The sequence below is a fragment of the Petaurus breviceps genome, unplaced genomic scaffold, assembly GCF_028583685.1.
Source record: "Petaurus breviceps papuanus isolate PSGF00001 unplaced genomic scaffold, PetGlider_PUasm1.0 166, whole genome shotgun sequence".
In the NCBI taxonomy this organism is placed as follows: domain Eukaryota; kingdom Metazoa; phylum Chordata; class Mammalia; order Diprotodontia; family Petauridae; genus Petaurus; species Petaurus breviceps.
The window spans coordinates 261,182-274,259 of record NW_027185737.1 but is presented as its reverse complement, the minus strand read 5'-3'; the positions used below and the strand labels follow the sequence as shown (position 1 = coordinate 274,259).

Here is a 13,078-nt window from a genome sequence, read left to right as displayed (position 1 = left end):
AGCAGCTTCTCGCCCTGTGGGCAAAAGCCAACACTCTCCTAACTACTGGATCCCAAAGTCAACACTGCACTGACCTCTCACTTTGTCCTTTGCATATATGTGTTGATCAATCTGGAAATAGCCACAGCTGCTGGTGATCTGGAGTCCCTCTGGCTGGCAGCTGGTCAGGCCCACCCTGGAGCTAAAACCTCCGGCTCACACGGGCCTGGGTTCAGCTTCTAGAGCACTGTGCTGGCCGATTCCTGCCGGCCTGCTGGGCTGTCCTCAGTGGGAGGTTAGCTTCTCTGTGTTATTTTGTGGGTTCTGCAGCTCCAAAGTTTGTTCAGAGTGCCCTTTTACATGGATTGGGGAAGACGGAAGCCATAGCCACGTGGAGGTCCTGCTTCTACTCTTCCATCTAGCCTCCACCCCACCCCCCCTTGACTTTGAAAGCTAATCATTCTTGAAAATTCTGTCTACTCATGAGTGACAACTGATATAGTTTGTTGGAACAGATGAAGAGGAAGGCAGTTCTAGCTTGCTGCACTTGCTTTCACAAAGAAAAAAAAAGACTATTTTCTACTTTCTTTCCCCAACAAAATACAGGTAACTTTTTTGGACACTGAATAGACTACCAACCTCTAAGAGTGCTGCAAGTGTGTCTAAGAGTGGCTGTTTAGTAATATTCCTCCAAAAGAATAAGTGATAAGGATGAGTTAGAAAAATATATTTTAAGATTGGTAACATTTTAGAATTCCTTTTTAACTTGAGAGTATATTCATACTTCCTGAAAATGCCTCAGTGGATATGTTGAACATGTATAATCTATTTCTGAATAATCACTCTACCTTTAAAAATGATGGGAACTTTAATTTTATCCAAATTTACTCTAGGTGTCATACAGCGAACACTTGACTGATTCATTTCTCTAGTAAACTCTTTTAATCTTAATTTTCCTCAAGGTGAAGAAACATGAGAGTAAATGTGTATCCTGTCTCCCTGCTTACATTAACTCAAGGAAGCTAGAAATGTAGGACATATGCAAAACGTCCTAACATTGCATCTGAATACGGAAGACTTCCCAAGTTTGTGATGGAATCTGATATTTAGTATGTTTCACTAACTTTAGTTTTCCAACAAAAATAAATACCACTTATTATGTCACCTTAAATTATTCTGTCTCTTATGGTATTGGAAAGAATGGCTGGACGATTCTGGGAAGATGGTGGAGTAGGTCAGAAAATTCCAAGTTCTCAAGATTTTCCCCCACAAAAGAGTTACAATAACACCTTAGGGCGAACAAAGTGTGGGTGGAGATAAATAAGAACAGGGGCATAAATGGGGTCCTCCTGGGACAATTTGAAAAGACGGGAAGAAAAATCCCAGGAAAATGTTTGGTCCCTGTGAAGAGTAAACACCTCTAGGTTAGGTTCTGTTTTAACAAGAGGCAAGCCTTGGGGTTAGTTAGTTTGAGAGGCTGCCTTGGCCCTAGCAACCAGAACTTTGACCCCCAGAATAGTGAGGGGAGCTGGGTGCCCATGCCCAGGAAGATTGAGGGATCCTCTGCTGACAAGGAATGCCAAAACCAGCTGTTACAAAAAGCAGCAGGGGTGAGGAGGAACCAGCACAGGCCTGTAAGAGCAGAAGCAGTGGGGCAGAAAGCCCTTGGCTGCAGGCACTTACAGGATGCGGGGGAGTTTGGCTTTGGTTTCAGGCTAGAGGGAAGAACCAAAGATCTTGGGCAACCGGCACATTTCCCACACCCCGTGGCTAAAGGTGATTACAAAAATTAAGCTATTACCACAAAAAATGCAGACAAAGGAGAAAAATTTCAATCATACAAACCTATTATGGGAATAGAGATGACCAAGGGTTCATCTTCAGAGGAGGATACTTAAGTAAAGAACCCCCCAAAGAGTAATGTCAAATGGTCACCTGCCCCAAAAGAATTCATAATAGATCTTTTCAAAAGAATTTTAAAATCATATGACAGAGATGGAGGAAAAACTAAAAAAGAAAATAAGAATAATCCAAGAAAAAGAAGAAGGGCATGAAAGGAAAGTCAACCAATTAGAAAAGGAGATCCAGAATCTTAAGGAAGAAAATGACACCTTGAAACTTAGAATTGGGGAAAGTGAAGCCAGTGAAATTATAAGAGATCAAGAAATGATTAAACAAAATATGAACAATGAAAAAATAGAAGAGAAAGTGAAATTTTATAAGAAAAACAACAGATTTGGAGAATAGCTCACAAGAAAATATAAAAATAATTGGATTAACTGAAAGTGAAGATTAAAAAGAGAATCTTGATACAATAATACAAAAAATAACTAATGAAAATTTTACCAAAGCATAAGAACAAGAGGGGGGAAAGTAGAAATATAAGACAAATCCACTGCTCATCATTTAAAAGAGATCCTATGAGGAAAACTCATAGGAATATAACCAAATTCCTAAACCCACAGCTCAAGAAACAAATATTAAAAGCATCAAGATTTAAATATGATGGTGCCACAATTGGAATTACAGAAGACCTAGCATCAGAGACATTAAAGGATCACAGGTCTTGGAACACAACATATTGAAGAACAAAAGAAATGGGACTCTGGGCAAAAATATCATACTCTGTAAAGTTAAGTATTATCCTGAACGAAAAAAAAAAATGGCCATTTGATAAACACTCAGAATTTCAAGACTTTGTTTAAAAAAATCCTGAACTTGATAGAAGATTTACCAGAACATATAAGACATACAAGAACCAAGAGAAATATAAGGTATATAACAAGACTGATTATAAGGGATCCATAAGGACAGACTGTTTACTTTTTATATATGTAAAGTGTATGTCTAAGACTCTTATCAATACTTAGGTAGTTCGTAAGAAAAATGGGGTAAACCTGAGTATGATATGAATTTAAAAATAAAACCATTTAGAAACAGCTTAAAAGATTGATTATTTTACACAAATGAGGTGCAAAAGGAAGAATCGATACAAACGGTGAGGAGGGCTGATAGTTCTGGTAACCTACTTTCATCAGGAATAGGTTTAAGAGAGAACAATACATATATATTTAGAAGAGTATAAAAGCCTTCTAAATTCAGAAGAAATAAAATGGTAGGGGCACAGGGAGGGGGGGAGGACAAGGGAGGGATCTCTAGATGGGAGGGTGAGAGAAAAGGGGTCTTTAGATTTATAGGAATAGGAGGATAGGGGAGGGATCCTTGGAGGGGGGTAGGCAAGTCACAGGAGGGCAAGTTAATTACCCAGGTAATGGGTAAAAGTAGAAGAAGCAGGAGGGATAGGAAACAAGAGATATGCACATTAATAAAAACAAAGATCAGGAGTAGAATAGGTTTTGAAAAGTATATGTCTATACATATGTATGTATATATGTATATGTGTATGTATATATCTACAGCCAGGGAGAAACATGTATAAACTTTACTGTAACTTTTTGGGGGGTGGGGTGGGGAGGGTATGTATATATTATAGCTATAGAGAAACATATCTAAACTTTATTGTGATCTTACAGGGCAGGGGTTGGGAGGAGGGAAAAAAGAGAACAAAGTAAAAGTGCACAGCAGAGAATAAAAGAAAACTCACAAGGAAGCAAAGAAAAGATGGACAGTTCTCAACACAGCGACTATTATTCATCATATAGGATTTCTTGAAATGAAAATTTATTGTTACATATTTTGAATCCTCTCTTATGTTCTGCTATGTACATGACATGCTTTTCTTTTCTTTTTAACTTTGTATTTAAGTTCTAATATTTGTTTATGATATGTTTTTGTTTCTTTATTCTGTATTTATATTCTGGTGTTTGAGTCTAAAATAAAATTCTGGGAAAAAAAATGGAAGTACAAGTCCTTTCTCCATATAATTGGATTTCTGACCTTGGTTCAATCTATGTATATATGAAGGCTACATATATACCAGTTAAGATATCATATAACTTAAAAACCACTAAATTAATTGTTTAAAATTTCTATGTATTTTTTCCAAAATCCTGAAAAACTGAAGAAGCCGACCTTGCCACTAACTTTCAACAGGGTGAATTTTATATTCTTTACTTAGGTCTAAGAGTAAGGAGTAAGAGAGTATGAAAAGCATAGAAAAGAATGTACTGAAGTTGAAAAGGGGACAGAAACAAGCAGGGTAGTTTTCTTACTAACATGTTAAATTTAATATGCAACTAAAAAGCAAACTGTACATAATGAGTTCATAGTTTCATGTGTAATTTTTTTGTTCTTTAGATACTAAAGTTTATAATAAAAAAATTAATAAAAGAAATACAAATAAGAAGACAGAGAAGTCAATGATGTTTGGTGATCCCTATGGACAATGTGTTGGTGGATTTTGGTATTGGCTTTTAAAGCCAATACCATGAAAAATACTTTTATGAGCATCACCAGTTGTTTCCCATTTATCAAGAATATCAGTCTCATGAATAGCTATATTTACCACTCAGTCCTGAGTTTTCTTTAGTTGATACGGGAATTAGTAGAAAATAATATGATAGTTCTTCCATTTTCAAGAAAAAAAGGAAGCAAAGAACTGTTGTTCTGAGAGTTGAGGTAGGGTTGTGTGATAATAACAAAGTTGTTTAATATCAAGTAACTAAACCCACTGTTTTGTGAAAACTATAGATTGTAATATTAAGCTTGATCATAGAAAGACATTGCAGCCAGTGTACAAAGGGCAGTGTTATATTTGATTGTACCTCGGTAGTTGATGATTTCTGTTCCAAGCACCGGTGTCATCTCTAGAACTGTGATGAAAGCTTTATCCATAGATGTCAGTGGGAATGGAGACATGCGATGTCTTCTTGCCACTTTGGTAATATCAACAGCACTGTGACCTATACAAGAAGAGATCTGAACTGAGACTGTGGTCATTAGAACAACAACAGGAAAGTAGGAATAATTTGTGCACATACATAACTTCCATTCTGAGATATTTCAAAATAAAGACAATAAACCAAAGAAATGAGCCACCCCCCAAAAATCTCTATTTGGGTTGAACACCAGAGCAAATTATCATTGCTAAATTATATACTAAAACTATGTGCGATACATGTTTGGGATTCTAGTGAGCTAATTCTGGAGCTGTTCAAGGAGTTGTTCAAACTTAAGTTTGGTTGGTCCCCTGAAGGGGCTTATATTCTTGGGCCCAAATATTGTTAACTCAGATACTTTCTTTTTAATCTGCTGTGATCCTGGTCCTAGGGGTATTGGGAACAGGGAGAAATGGTATTATGACTAAATAAGAAACTATAATATGCTACTGTTGGGAAAATCTTAGACCTGCAATCAAATTGCTACCTTAATAATAATCTTCCCTCTAAGGTCTGGTTCTCAATAGTTCAGGGACAGGCAAGGTTTAATCAATCAACAAATTAATCAATAATAATCAATTGATTAACCAATTAATCAATAAGAATTTATTAAATGCTCATTTTGTGCTAGGTGTTTGCTAAGCACTAGAGAGACAAAGAAACACAAAAATAGTCCACTGACCTGAAGAGGCTTTTATACTAAAATCAAAGAGACAATATGTAAATAAATAGGTGCATATGAGATACATACATACATATAGAGCAGAAAGAAGGTAATCTTATAGGGGAAAGCTCAAGAGGTTGGGTGCATGGGGACACTAGGAAGGTCTTTTGCAGAAGACTGGACTTGAGCTGAATTTTGAGGAAAGTGAGGCAGAAGTCAGGAGGGAGAGCATTTCAGGCATGGAATGCTCCAGTTAGCTAAAGACACAAAGACAGGAAATGTAGTCCTGTATACAACAAACAGCAATTAGTTCAGTTTTTTTTGGACCATAGTGTGTGTATGGTAGGGAGCAAAGTATAAGAAGTCAGAAAAAGTAGGAAAGGAACAAGTTATGAAAGATTTTGAGAACCAAAAGAAAGACTTTGTATTTGATTCTAGAAGTAATATGGAGTCACTGGAGTTTACTGAGCAGGAGATGACATCAGATCTGTGCTTTAGGAAAATCAGTTTGGCAGGTCTGTGGAGCATAAGTGAGAATGAGGAAAGGACTGAGGCAAGGAGACCAATTAGAGGGAAGAGGGTAGGTGAGAGGTGATGAGGGACTGAACTCCATAGTGGTAGCTATGTGAATAGAGAGAAGGGGATGTGTGTTGTGATGGTAGAAACAAGACTCAGAATTGGATGGGGGTGACCTTGAGAGTAACAGATATGTTTACAAAGATGGTGGATTTCAGGGGAAAGATAATTAGTTTTCTGCTATAGACATTCTGAATTAAACATGCCTACAAGACATCTAGTTTGAAATGTCAAATATACAGCTGAAAAAGTGGGATTGGAGAACAAAAGAGAGACCAGGGCTAGATATACAGATCTGTGAATGATCTGCATAGAGATGATAATTGAACTGATGATAGCACCAATGGAGATAGTACAGAGATAAAAAGAGAAGGCCTAGGACAAAGTCTTGAGGAAAATCCACAGTTAGGGAGCAGGACAAAGATGAAGATCCATCAAAGGACACAAAGCAATTAAGACAGGAGGAGAATGAAGAGAGGAAGGCTATATCAAATCTACATCATACTACTATAAGCACTGTACCAATCCTACCTTTTTCTTGGTCAGCTGGTAATAGGCATTTTTTTTTTTTACCCAATGGGGATGGATCTGATTTATAGACCATATTATGTCCACATGTAATTGAATAACTTTTCTTAACTGAATCAGAATGTTTCTTAGAAGGAATTTTGGGAAATTACTGTGCCTATCAACCAACTAAGAATATCTGCCCTTATCAATTAATATTTGATTAACTGGTTCACTGGTAGATAGAGATTGGTAAAAGACAGCCATCACAAACTAATATCTAATTCAGTGGATTGAGAGATACAGAGATTAGACAAAGATAAACAATTCTTTTCTCCTAAGGGCTTTCCTCTAAGATGAACAGCATCAGCAAACTTAAAAAAATAGATTCATGAAGATGCTTACATTTATAATATCATAATATATGCCAACTGAACATCTTCTAGTAATAGAAATACACATAACAAATTTTAAAAACACAATGTTTTTCTAATCTTTTAAAATTAGAAACAAAAAACAAAACTGCTTTATACTTACATAACATTTTGCAGTTTACTTTGTTTTAGCCTCATAACAATCCTAGGAATTAGTCAATAAGTCAATGAGTATTTATCAGGTTGTTGTTTAGTTATTTTCAGTCATATCTGACTCTTTGTGACCCCTTTTGGGGTTTTTTTTTGGCAAAGATACTGGAATGATTAGCAATTCCCTTTTCCAGATGAGGAAACTGAGGCAAACAGTGAATTACCCAGAATCACAGAGCTAGTAAGTGTCTGAGGGCACATTCAAATTTAGGTCTCTCCGATTCCAGGCCCTCCAACTCTTTATCCATTACCATCTAGCTGTCCATTTATTAAGTGTCTGCTACTTAAGGGCACTGCAGATAAAAAAAGAAATGCAAAAACAGTCCTTGCTCTTATATTCTAGGAGAGGAAATAATATGAAAAGAACCAAGTACAAACAAGATACATACAATATAAATTGGAGATAATCTCAAAGGGAATTCACAGATATTAAAGAAGACCAGAAAATTATTCTTGTATAGAGTGAAATTATAGCTGAGGAAGGAAGCCAGGGAAGGCAGGAACAAGAAATGAGGAGATATGTGTTATCTCTATTTAACAAATGAGGAAGTTCATAAAGGTGAAGTGAATTTTTCAAGACCATCTGATTAGTCCATAGCAGAGCTGGCTCTGTAACTGATCTCAGACCATTAGTTTGAAGGAGGCTATCTGAAACTGCTAGAAGGTAAAAGGGGAGAGATTTAAGATTAGAGACAGATTAGGCATGATACTGGGAGCAGGTTTCTGGAAAAGATGGAAAGGAATGGCACCAAGGGTACATGAAGAAGAGTTGGTTTTTACAAGAAGGATCACCTCTTTATTAGAGACTAAAGGAGCAGTTAGGAAGCACAATGGCTAGAGTGCTGGGCCTGGAATCAGAAAGACTCATCTTCCTGAGTTCAAATGTAGCCTCAGACACTTACTAGCTGTGTGATTTGGCCAAGTCACTTTTGTTTGTCACTGTTTGCTGCAGTTTCCTCATCTGTAAAATGCACTGGAGAAGGAAATGGCAAACCACTCCAGTATCTCTGCAAGAAAACCCCAAATGTGGTCATGAAGAGTCAGATATGACTGAAAACAACAAAACAAAGAGAGTAAAGGAGGAGATAGTAAGGTTTTAAGTGAAGGGGTTGTGAAATGAGGAGGAAAGAAAAAGGAACTTGAAGTAAAAATTTAAAAAAGATCCATAAAAAATGACCTAACAGAAACTGGGAAGACAGTGACTCTCCACCCCCAGTCCTAGGAGCCAATTGTGTTTTAGCCTGGCAATGAGTCAGATTGGGTGAGCACAGAGTAGCAACATAACAGAGAGCAGAATTTTGTGAATTAAGTGGTTCTTTTCTTCACTAAAGGTCAATACTAACCTGGTTCTAGATATATGCTTGGATATGGATAAAGGATGGCTCAGAGAAGCTCTAAAAGGTCTTCATCAAGCTCTTGGACATCCCTGGGTCAGGAAACTTGCAGAACAAACTCTTGAGCATCCCTAAAACCCAAACCTCAACACAATTAGACTATCCTCCTAGTTTTAGGCTATATTACTATTGGAGTCATTATTCTCAAGTCTATTCTGGAGTCAACTCAACAAGAAGTTGATTCTTGAACTGATAATGCTTCCCATAGATAGGTCAGTCAGTTGGGCTGGTAGGCAGGCAGGCAGGCAGAATTTATTAAGCCCTTACAAGGTGCTATTGGGGTTTTAAATATTAGTGGTGCTTGGGACCCCAAAATAACCGACATTCTGGGTCCTGCCCAAATGAATTCGACCCAAGCCTTCTTTCAACCCAAGAAAAACAGAGTTTATTAAAGATCTGCCATATTGGATAGACTCTTAAGGAGTCTTTTGTGATGCTTGACAAGCCAGCCAGATTGAATCTTAGCTAGGCTGAATCTGAGCATCTTCATGGAGGAAAGATGGATATACAGAAAGATTATGAGAGGGAACTAGGGGTGGTCAAGTAGTCTGGGGTGACTATAGGAAGGGTTGAGGGGGGGTCTTGAGGATGAGTCTAAGGAGGATCTTGATGGGACTGAGGTGACTAGAGGTCAGATTCTAGGAAATAAGAGAATGTGATTTTGATGGGATGAAGGATGGGAAGCAGTCTGAGGCAATATGGAGAAAATAGACAATGGAGGGCTAGGCTATGTTAACCTTAAGGGTAACAGATTTGGGCAAGAAAAAGCCAGATCAAATGGGAAAATTCAGGGAGAATATAAGATGGGGTGTGTGTGTGTGTGTGGGGGGGTTCCAGGGTTTATGCACAAATGGGACTCAAATTCTTTTTGGGAAGAGGTCTTGGCTTGGGCCCATACCCTGTCAGTGCCAGGCACAGTGCTAAGTGTGCTAAGTGCTAAGGCAAAACTAAAAAAAGGAAAAAAAAATATGACAAAACAAAACAGAAACAAAACCAAAAAAAAAAGGTCAAAATAGATCCCTCCCTCAACATGCTTACTTTTTAATGGAGAAGATGTAAATAACATGTAAATAACTAGGTACATGTAAGATATGTAGAAAACAGATGGAAGTACTTTGTGAGGGGAAGACACTAGCAACTAGGGGGACTAGGAAAGGTCTTTTGCAGAAGATGGGATTAGAACTGAAAGAAGCCAGTGTAACAAAGAAGAGAAGTGGAGCAGAGCATTTCAGAAATGAGGAACCATCAGGGCAAATAAATAAGGATACAGAATTTATGTGAGCAATAGGAAGTAGGCCAATGTAGCTGGATCACAGAGTGCATGGAAGGGAGTAACAAGAAAGAAGACTGGAAAGGTAGGAAGGTTGTGAAGCTTTATATGCTTCCAGGATAGGATCAAGGCAGGGGTGTGCTAGACTTAATTAACTCTTACTGGCTCCCAGAACCCAACTGTAAAATTTTCAGTGTAAACATGTACACCTCAGAAATCAGCAAACATTACAAATGAGAGCATAATTTGCTGTTTTGTACATTTTCTAGATTTAAGAAACTGACAGAAAAAATGTTAATAATGCAGATTAAATTTAAATTTTCTCTCCTAGAGAGCTGGTTTTGAAATATTTGCTAGCACACTCCTGGATCAAGGGAACTGAAGGTATTGGAGTGGCAAGTGGTAGCTAGGCAGTGCAGTTGGGCCTGGAGTCAAGAGTCAAGAAGACTCCTCTACATGAGTTCAAATCTGGTCTCAGATACTAGCTGTGTGACCCTGTGCTGGTCACTTAAACCTGTTTAACTCAGTTTCCTCATCTGTAAAATGAGCTAGAGAAGAGAAAGGCAAATCACTCTAGTATCTTTGCCAGGAAAATCCCAAATGGTCACGAACACTATAGATCATGTTTGAAAAATGACTAAATAACCACAATGAACAGCAAATGGTGGTGGGAACTGAGAACCACACTGACTCCATGTTATGAGTCAATTTTGGAGCTAGCTCAGTTACCTTTCTATTCAATTATGAGTCTAGCCCAATTTCTGTCTTGTGAGAATGTGATAATTGGGAGAAAACCTTATTATACTGTTTGAATAGGCTGAATCTGAGCATCTTCATGGAGGTAAGATGGATATACAGAAAGATTATGAGAGGGAACTAGGGGTGGTCAAGTAGTCTGGGGTGACTAGAGGAAGAGTTGAGGGGGGGGGGTCTCGAGGAGTCTAAGGAGGATCTTGATGGGACAAGTCACTTTTGTTTGTCACTGTTTGCCGCAGTTTCCTAATCTGTAAAATGCACTGGAGAAGGAAATGGCAAACCACTCCGGTATCTCTACCAAGAAAACCCCAAATGGCGTCATGAAGAGTCAGATATGACTGAAAACAACAAAACCTTATAATACTGTGTGGCTGGGAAGCTGGACCTATGCGCTGTTTAGAGGTTCTTAATGAAGAACCTAGGTTATACTGACCAGAAACCCAGTCAAGTCCAAAGATGGCTGTAAGCGATCTCAAATTATATACTTTAAGCAACCTATATGTCTTCTCTATGAACTGGTCCTGTACCGATTAATCAGCTATTGTTTCCACGTTCCTTTGATTGTTTACAGACACTTGGGGGGAATGGGAAACCTTTTTTTCCCTGAATTCAGGGAAATGCTCCTGTTTGTTCTCTCCATGCTAATTATCTTTCATCTAATTGGAAATAAGATTACCAATAAGTTGTATTGTTTCATTTTAATTAATTGGTCTTATTTGATTAATTGTTTTTTATGTATAAAAGTTTGTCTTCTCCTATATTTAGGGTCCAAACCTAGGCTGAGAAGATATGGTCCTAGTTTGTTGAGCAATTGCCACTCATTGCTTAATAAATCAATATGCTTGAAAGATCAAATCTTTGTTTCCTCAGACATTCCATCTTTTACCCACCAGAGTACATGTAGAAAGGCTGCTCTTGGCAACAAGAAGAGCCATCTTTTCATGTGAGAGAGAAGTGAAGCTGGTAGGCAGAAGATGTCTGAGTGATGTGAGATGAGGAAGAGGAAAGGAGGAACTCTTAGTGAATGTTCTCATTTTTTAGGTGAAGTATGAGGAAAGATCCTCAGCTGAGAGGGTGGGAAAATAGCCACTTGACTCACCATGTTCATGATTTGTATTTGTTTGGTAATAATCCATGAATTTATGTCTTTTGGGGAGTGCTGATAGGTCCTGAGAAACCTAGAGATTATGTAGATTCTCTAGGAATTATGGGTCACTGCAGAAGGAGGTTGGTGGTACCATTTAATCTATTACTCTTCAGTAGGGTAAATAGCTTGCTGATTTTTTTCTTTGTCAGATGACAGGTCAGCAGCTCTTCTTGTGGACAGTAGTTTTCTACCTGTCAATTTTGTTTTCTAATTCTCAACTGTGCAAAACTATCATAAAACTCTACCTTTGGTAAAAATAAAACTGTATTGATGCCGATCTTAAAATATGATTGAACTATAGCAACTATAGTTCTTCACTTCAACAAGAAAAGAAGATGCTATTTTAAAAACTATAAAACTTCCAACATTATGTTACAGGCATCGACAATTAATGCATACAGTTGGCTTAAAACTGTAACCACAAAATAAATAAATAAATGGTCCAAATGTTGAAATAGATTTTAAGTGAACAAGAATGATTGGGAATTAAATACTAGTCAAAAATTGGTAACAGAACATCTTTTCAAACTTCAAAAGTAATATGTATATAATAAGCCCAACGAGATCGGAGTAACTGATAAAATGAAAGCTAAGATGGTTGGTACTTACTAATAAGGTCAGAGTTTGATCCCAAGGGCCACTTTACTTCCCATATAACAAAAAATATGTTCCTTACTTAGCCAAAGATGACACTAAACTTTGCAAATGCCTAGCACTGGCTTCTGATAAGAACAAAGAGAGAACTTGGTAGAGATTCCAATCGACCCTTTCAGTCTTCTGGTTCCCTCTTTTTATTTCTTCCTGTTTCAAAATAAAGATTGGTCTCAGATTTTTCTACAGTTAGGCAAGATTCTATGAGCAAAATCTCATCACACAAGCAACCCGCTTATCAGTGATTCAGTTAATAGTTCTTCCCCTCTCCCTGTGAACTCTTAACTCCCATCACAGATGGGTCCAACAAGTAGGGTACAGTTTCCAGGAGATGTTAGCTCTATCTTACCCCAAACCACTGATCCTGGGCACAGCATATGACACAATATGATGGAAAAAGGGCCGATCATCTTTACAAAGATAATTTGAATTCCTGTCAATTCTGTTCTAAGTGCAATCTAGACTTCTTGCTGAACACTGAATAACTTCACCAAGCTGAGACTGTGAGGTATATGAAGAAAATAACAGGGTTACCTACCTTGTCTTATAGTGGCAGTCCTGAAGTGAATGAACAGGTGATGATGCCACTCTGCTACCTATACTGGGGAGCTCTTTTCCTGAGGTGGGCAGGTGATCAACTGAACTGAGAGCCTATTAAACTGGGTGGGGAGTGCAGGCAACTTTTAGTATCAGAAACATTAAAAATCATGAC

At 37.8% G+C, this 13,078-nt stretch overlaps 1 protein-coding gene across 1 annotated transcript in view; it reads right to left on the bottom strand.

Moving 5' to 3' along the window:
- Nucleotides 1-13,078, bottom strand: part of GPHN (gephyrin) — a 415,464-nt gene that overhangs the window by 167,991 nt on the left and 234,395 nt on the right. Inside the window, exon 7 of the mRNA XM_069082448.1 lies at nucleotides 4,704-4,841. Within this exon, the coding sequence (XP_068938549.1) occupies nucleotides 4,704-4,841 (138 nt within the window). The remainder of the gene's footprint in view (nucleotides 1-4,703; nucleotides 4,842-13,078) is intronic.